Below are 8,570 nucleotides of genomic sequence, written 5' to 3' on the forward strand. Positions count from 1 at the left end.
TTTAATTTTTATAATTTTCCTTTAATTTAATTTAATTTATATTTATATTTATATTTATAGATATATGTGTTATTATAATTTTTTTATAAATTGATTTTTAATTTCCTTAATCTAATTGGATAGGATTCATATTTCTATTATAATTATAATTTTTTATTTTTAATTTTATATATAATGAAAAATAGTTCAAGTTTTAATCTATATATATATATATATGAAACTAAATGAGTGTATGATTTATTTATTTGTGGTAAAAAGAAATTTAACTCAAAATAATAATTTGATTATTGTTGTTTTTTATTTGAATTTCTAGTTTATTTTTTTAAAACTTGAATATGTAATTATTTATGATAAAACATGTCATTTAACAATTAAATCCATTTATAATATTATATAATAATTTTATTTTAATAATTATTTCTTGATTTGGATTTATTAAATTAACATATATATTGTTTTTTTAATTTTTAATAAATATTATTTACTCACATTATATGATTCATGATATAATACTCTTATTTTATAAATTATTATTGTATTGAGTTATTTTTATTAAATATATTTTAGACATTTATTATATTAATATTTTTTATAATAATTAAAATTTTCTTATTCTTGGTTTTGAAATATATACCATTAATTTAATTAAATATTTTAATTTATTTAAAATAATAATAAAATTATTTAAAATCATTTTATTAAATTAAAATTATTTTAGATAATGAAAAAACTTAATTAGTAATATTAATATTATTAAATATTAAATATTAAATAAATGATAAGATTCAAGATTCGAATTTAGTAAACCATTTAAAAAATCATATATTATTAATCAAATGAATTAAACTTTATATCGCATTAAAACGATCCAGTTAACGAGGAAATGACTTAATTTAATGAACGCATTAAAACGATACAGTTAACGAGGAAATGACTTAATTTAATTAAGCAAAAAGCTCGACGCAATCTATAACAGACACCAATAATATACATCAAACACCCATCATATACGATACAAAATTACAAACAAGAAAAACAGCAAAATTTAACGTTTGTGAGTTGTCGCTAAGTGAAAATGAGAATCTTAATGTCCCTGTAACTTATACGGTATGGTTATTACACTTTGACAACTCCACCAAACGAGAAAGAGACTCTTTAATGTCCTTTCACAACCCCACGCATGCACCACTTTGGGACTCGGCGAAACGTTCTAATGACCGCCGTAGTCTTTAACGCGACTTTTTGAAAGCCACGATAGTGTTACGTACCATCAACGTATTGAACTTCGTTTACTCGCAATAACTAAGAGGTGAATGTTGTGAGTATACATTGTTTTATCTATGGTTAACCTTAATAGATAAGCAAATAATCAAAACCATCGCACTTAAAAAATAAATTTGTTTTGAAGTTTAATTCACGGACCATGTTTCTGCAGTGGGGCAGTGGTCACTCTATATAGGACTGCTTATTGTTGCTGTTTGTGGTGCAATGGTCTCTTGGTTCAGCCCTGGAGGATGTGCATGGGCTGCTGCGAGACACAAGAAAGCTATCGCCATTCCTGGCCCCAAAGGATGGCCCGTTATCGGAAGCCTCATGGACATGAGCGTCGGACTTGCTCACCGAAATCTTGAGTATCTGGCTCGTCTCCATGGTGCCAAGAAAATCATGGCCTTTAGCTTGGGCTCAACGCCAGCCGTGATTACATCGGATCCTGACGTGGCCAGAGACCTGCTCAGCTCCCCTCACTTCGCAGACCGACCACTCAAACAATCCGCTCAGCAGTTAATGTTCGGCAGGGCGATGGGGTTTGCGCCCAACGGTGACCATTGGCGACTCCTGCGAAGAATTTCTGCTACTCATCTCTTCTCTCCACGCCGAATTGCGGCCCACGAAGTCGGTCGTCAGGTGGACTGCACGACAATGCTTTCCGACATAAGGGATGAGTCTGATATTAATGGCGGCGCCGTCACGCTCCGTCGACATCTCCAGAAAGCGGCCCTTAATAATATAATGGGAAGTGTCTTCGGTCGACGGTCGGTGGATGCCGAGACTGAGAAGAATCTTCGCGAGATGGTGAATGAGGGATTCGAGCTCCTTGGAGCATTCAACTGGGCTGATCATCTGCCATGCCTACGAGTGCTCGATCCACTCAGAATCCACAGCCGCTGCGCTCGGCTTGTTCCGCGTGTTACATCGTTTGTGAAGAACATCATCGACGAGCACCGACAGAGGGATGACACGGCCGACTCAGACTTTGTGGATGTCCTGCTTTCGCTCCGAGGAGACGACAAGCTCGACGACGATGATATGATCGCAGTTCTATGGGTAACATAATTAAGCACGACACAACTATTATTATTTTTGTGTTAGAATTAAAAGTTTTATGGTTAGAATTAAAAAAATTCGTCTCTTATTTTGGTTTGATGCAGGAAATGATATTCCGCGGCACAGACACAACGGCTTTGCTTACAGAATGGGCAATGGCAGAACTGTTGCTCAATCCGCAAGTGCAAAGCAAACTTCATGGAGAGCTGGACGCGCTTGTCGGGCGCAACAGAAGCCGACATCGAGAAGCTGCCGTATCTACAGGCGGTGGTGAAAGAGTCTCTGAGAATGCATCCGCCGGGGCCTCTCTTATCATGGACCCGCCTCTGCACGGAGGATTGGTTCATGGCAAACGGGATGTGCGTTCCGGCGGGCACGACGGCCATGGTGAACATGTGGTCCATTACCCACGATCCGGAGATCTGGGAACGTCCCCATCAATTCCGTCCACAGAGGTTTCTCCCATCGGAAGGCGGACAACATGTGGATGTCCGAGGAAACGACCTGCGGCTTGCACCTTTTGGTGCCGGTCGTCGCGTGTGCCCGGGCTAAACTGTTTCATCATTTCGCATGGGTGGCTAAACTGTTTCATCATTTCGCATGGGTGCCTTCTCCTAACCATCCGGTGGACCTGACAGAGAAGATTAAACTATCATGTGAAATGGCAACGCCCCTTACAGCCATACCTGTGAGCAGGATCCCACTTCCTTCAACTTAACAACAATTCCGTGCCGCTATACTGTGTCCTAATTCGCTCATGATTGCATATATGAAGGGAGCTTTTACTGTATTGTTCCCTGCTCACAACCACCAACTTATATATAAAACAATGTTTTCTTATATATAAAACAATGTTTTCTTTGTAATTATTGCAGCCACAACCTTACACATAGGAACAGCGTTTCCTCATTCATTTCATGGTATATGACTAAGAAATTTCGACTTTGTACAGACAATATTAAAACTTTGGAGTTATTTCGATTTTGTATAGATGATTTTAAGATATTAAAAGGCCCGTTATAATTATTGTAATTTCGATTTTGTACAGATGATTTTAAGATCTAAAAATGCTTGGTATAATTATTGTAATTTTAAAGGAACGTTTGGGTTGGAATCTGGTAAAACAATTTGCGATCAAATTTTGATTTTTAATTATTTAAAATAAGTTTAATTTTAATTATTCAAAAATTATTTTTATTTTAAATTAATTAATTAATTAAATATTTTTTAAAAATAAAATATTATAAAATTTAAAACTCAAATTTATAATTCTAACACAACTTTATAAAATTTTAAACAAATTTAACCTAAAAATATAAACAAAACAAACCACTAGAAATAAAAACAATAACAATCAGCCTAAGATGAAAACGCCTAATATATTTGAAAACGCATATCTCGATGAAATGGGTTTAGTTTTCTAATAGTACTGTTATTTGATTGTTATTTTTTATTTCATTGATACATTATGAAATTATAATATTTTATCTTTAAATTAATAAAATAATACAAAAATATACTTATTTATTAATTGTGTTTTTTAAAATTGAATTTTATTAATTTAAAAGACCAAGTTGTATCATGAAATCAGACACATCAAAGTATATTTATTATATTTCTGGTTTCAAACGTTAGGATGATCCATGAGTCTTTTTTTTTGAAAACATCTATTTATTTTAGTGAGCAATCTATTACAACTAAAGATAATGTTGTTTTTTAATATTTGAATAATCAAACTTATGGTTGCGTTTAGGCTTACTAATTACAGGTGCAATTATGGCTAAAGTTTTCTCATTCTCCTTTGCCAAAATACTTTCCTCTAGTTAGGGGTGAACCAATGCTACTAGGGTTGCATTGTAATTTGAGAGGCTTAGCTGTTAGGAGATGTATTTTGTTGTTGGGAGTTGTTCTTATTTTAACTTGCAAAAATCTCCGTATCTGATGCTACCTTCAAATCTCTCCATCCACAGTAACTTCTCTTTAGATCTTCATTACAAAATGCCCCTTTTGAAGAGGGACATGCATTCTCAAGGTGCCTAAGATGTTGGCAATTTCTACACCTAAAAGTCATGTTTTCATAGTCCAATGGTTGGGTACACGCCTTATCCTCCCACTTGAGGACAATTTTATCTAGTAAACCTTCACTGAAGTCCACTTCCATGCATATGCAGATGAAACTTAGAAATATTTTGTCAATCTTTTCTATCTACTTTGATGAAGCAACCTAGAGAGTCACCAACGTTCTCTAGGATCTCTTGCCAACTCCATTGAAGAGGAAATTTTGGAAGTCTAATCCAAATAGGAATAGGCAAGGTCTTCATGGTAGGAGGATTAAACTCTAAAAACCATGTTGAATGAAGAGACCATCCCAGCCCCAAAACGAGGGCCCCTAATAAAAAATATTATTTCGGTCTTCTAGATCTTTGAAGAAAACCACGAAATATCCTTTCAAGAAAAATAACAAATCTATATTCTGGGACCAGTTCTAGTACACCTAATCCTCGAGAGTAGATGTCGAGGTCAAAAGATGTTAAAACAACATATAATCCCTCATCTTTTAAAATATGTTGTTCTCTTATTAATGATGACATTCACAATTTCAAATTCCTCACAAGTTCACCTGCCTCCCGCACTTCGCCATTTCTTCAAAATTCCTCCCAACTGGGCAACTCACTTTCACCAGACCCTGCATGAACTGCGCACTACACAATCTCAACCCTCAGTGATGCAACCCTGCTACCTGGAACTGCATAGTGCAAAGTCACTATTCCCTTGGGAAGTTGAACTGCACAATTCCAGAGCTGAGCAGACTGCCATCATCCCCATAATTGCACAATAGCTTATCTTTCTTCTTCTGCTTCAATGGAGGAAATTCTAGAATGGCTCAAGAAGCCTACAATGAAGACTCACTCCTCCAATCTACAAGAGGATGTCACCATTCACAACTCTAATATCAAGGTCGATCTATATTTTTGTTATCCTCTATCTTATTCACATCATGACTCTTTGTACCATGACCCGCTTGGTTAATCTGCTTCACCAGCCAATTTTTCACATTCTCTTGGTTCTCAAGCTACTGGCTCAAAATTGTGACCAGGTACAAGGCAGTCACATTATGCAGGAAAATCAGCAGAAAGGTGAGGACACTATCAATTTTTCCTCTATGTTTTGAAATATTTCATGTCAAAATAATGAGTTTCCATTATTAAACGATTCTCAACCTTCTAATATCAGTGGAAAATCCAGTACAATTAATCCTTCCAATCAACCCCCAGGCTTGGGTAGTAATCATTCCAATGATGGTAATTCCATTTCTTTGTGTCATGAAGAATGCCCAAGCACATCATATGATCTTGTGGTTCCTCATGAAGATTTTAATTTGGATCTAGAATCTTCTTCAGTCAAAGAAGGTGTTCATATCGAAACTTCCCCTTCACCTCACTATCCTTTTTGTCCTACCATTCACAACACATTCACTTGTGACGAGGATACTTCCTGTTCTTTTGTTTCTTCATCCAATGAGTTATCTCCTCGATTGACACAAGGTGGTGAGGTTGTCCATGATGAAATTGAAAACAGTCAAATCATAGAAAACTCTTCCCACCCCTCATCATCTCTTCTTTTGCATGAAGACAACTCTTCAAATATTCTTGCTCATGAGATCTCACCAATTCATTTTTCGTTGAATGAGCTATCAGAAGGGCCTCTTCAATTGAGTAATCTTATTGTTGTTGAAGCTGAAAAAATTGGTGAAACTTCTCACAGACATAGTTTCCATTTGGAGAGAAGTTTTGAAATTAGCAACAGAAGCCACCCTCAAACAATGCATGATCTGGTTCAAGCTTCAAAATGTGATGCTACAAACTTGGAAAGTTCCGGGACCTGCCAGGGAGTCGAGGCACTTCAACTTCCATTGATGGTTATGTCAGTGTCTCGTGACTCTGGTAAGCCCCCCAAACTAAATCAGATCTTGTTTCTCTCACACAATCTGTCTATATGTATGGTTTCACTCACTGTGGATTTATGTGTTAAAAATGTTTGGTATTTCGAGTGTGATTTTTCAAATTTTCAATACTTTAATGCTAACCGAATTCAAGAATCTGTTACAAGTCATTTGACTTCATGCAAATCTCTCACATAAAACTAAGGTTGGGAACATACATCTCTCATGAAGTAATGAAATTGTGAAGTTGATCATCTCAAGGACTATTTTTGCCTGCAAGAATCATACTTATCGAATTTCTCCCTTAATGGTTAGATCCCCGGTCTTCTTGCGAATATTGTATTGCAATTTTATCCTTTTATCTCACTAGAAATCTCCTTGAGTGATAATGAATGCACAAGTTGTCACACGAATGAAGTTCATCTCCATTCACTATGCCTCAATTGGTCTCATGCATTCGTGGTGCTAGCATCCCTTTTAAACTCTTTTGATGACTATGATGCTTGTACAACTAGTCACTAGTTGAAGAAAGTGGTCTGGCATATCTGGCTCGCAAGGAACTTGTTTCGATTTTTCAGAGCATTCGCAAGATTGTTCAAATTGATTTTTTTATGTTTATTACAAATCAGGAATCTAATGCTTCTATTAGCTCATCTGATCATTTCTCTATCTTGGCTAAATTTCATTCAGCTTATCATTTTCCCATTAGCACATCCAATGAAAGTTGATTCACACTCCTTGATATTCATTGTTTAACATTTCTCTGTTCAGATTTTTGTCAAGCAGGTGAGGGACTTCAGCCTCCATTGATGGTTATGGTAGGCTCTCACTGTCTTGGCATGACTTCCGAGAATGATCAGATCTATTTTCCCTTATCAAATTCCCATCGTGATGCTGCTCCTCGAATCGAAAATTAATATTTTCAAAGATCACGAGGCTTTCAAGAGGGCCATCATGAATTTTATGATCCAATCGTTGAATGGTTGGAACAATCCCACTTGGAATTCTCTATTGTAGAAAGAAAGTTTCAATCCTTCCTTGCGCTTCCTAAGAATCTCGGTGTAGATGAAAACATATCCTGAAGAGGCTTTCGAGGTTTGTTTAAAAATGGTATTCATCAAAAAGGTAAGCATGTGGATTGGATTAAATTAGTAGTTGTGGCACATCTTTCTGCCCACAAGCAGGACCTTCTGTTTCTTATGCAGGATTTTCAAGTTTTTGTATCTTCTGTTGCTCATTACTATATATTTGTTTTAATCATTCATATAATTGTGGATTCAGGTCAGAAACAATCATGGGGGCTTCACTGGAAATGCCATTTTACGTGACCTTGACCTTTTAACTATTAGGTTAGGAGTAGGATTGGTTGCATAGTTAACTTTCCCTTTCCTGCACTCATTCTACACTCGTTCTCTGTAGTCCATCCTCATTTCCTTGTTTTGATTCTACATCATGTTTGCTTTAGTCATTTTTTTCTCTTGTCTTTCGATTTTGTTTCTTGGTTTTATGTTTCCTTTCTTTTTTCTTTATTTTCTTCCTTGTTGAGTTTTCCTTTTGGTTTTCATCATATACGAATCAGTGTTGTGTCTTCCTTATTTGTGGCTTCCATGTGTGTATGTGGTTGAAGTTCAAAGAGCCTTTTGACACTTCAACATTTGGCCAATCCTGTGTCTGGCTTCCTTGTAATTGGTTGTATCTTTTCGCTGATGAAGTTCTGACATAAAATATGATCCGTCCGTAAGGAGAACTTTGGTCCTATTATCACCCCAAGAAACACTCCTAGGTTGTAGCTCGGAGATGCTCGGGAACATTACAAACTCAACTTAATGTTGGAAATGGATGAATGGAAGGAATGATGCTTGTTCAAGCCAAATAACCACTTCTACTATGCTTAACTCCAGACATGTGTGAGCACCCCCAGACTACAAGGCTTTAGACCACCAATTACTCACAGTTCAGAGATTGGGTGAATATGGAGAATACTGACCACACCAACAGATGCACAAGACCTTGTGATGGTCGGTTGCAACCAGTAAAGAGGTCTGCAAATCTAATTCCCTAGTGTACAGACAGGATGACAGCTCACTGTCACTAAGTGAAAAGAAACCTGATTAACACATTCACTGATACATGCAAGATTTAAACACAAAGGTAGGATGACATCTCCTCTAATAATAAACATCAAGAGTCCAGGAAAACTGCATATCAGGCACAGCCTAGAACAGAATAGAAATGGAAAGTGAGGAATTGATAGCAAAAGAAGCTTGTATTAGCTGAAAATGAAGACGAGACGCTGCAAGTA

General features: G+C 36.2%; 1 protein-coding gene across 1 annotated transcript; it reads left to right on the top strand.

Moving 5' to 3' along the window:
* Positions 1–1,440: 1,440 nt before the first annotated feature.
* On the top strand, positions 1,441–2,962 carry LOC149202904 (cytochrome P450 78A4-like). The gene is made up of 2 exons (XM_089400067.1): positions 1,441–2,325; positions 2,430–2,962. Exons 1-2 carry the CDS (start codon positions 1,489–1,491, stop codon positions 2,958–2,960), a joined length of 1,368 nt encoding a protein of 455 aa, XP_089256193.1. The 5' UTR covers positions 1,441–1,488; the 3' UTR covers positions 2,961–2,962.
* Positions 2,963–8,570: the final 5,608 nt, after the last annotated feature.

Source organism: Pinus tabuliformis, chromosome 2_1 (assembly GCF_031772625.1).
Source record: "Pinus tabuliformis cultivar Carrire ecotype Pingquan chromosome 2_1, CPIR1, whole genome shotgun sequence".
NCBI lineage: Eukaryota > Viridiplantae > Streptophyta > Pinopsida > Pinales > Pinaceae > Pinus > Pinus tabuliformis.

What these genes read in the sequence shown, in the direction of transcription:
- LOC149202904 (XM_089400067.1), top strand. Translation starts at nt 1,489, where the DNA reads ATGGTCTCTTGGTTCAGCCCTGGAGGATGTGCATGGGCTGCTGCGAGA. An exon ending in ATATGATCGCAGTTCTATGG is followed by an intron (nt 2,326 to 2,429) that starts GTAACATAATTA and finishes GGTTTGATGCAG; the next exon opens with GAAATGATATTCCGCGGCAC.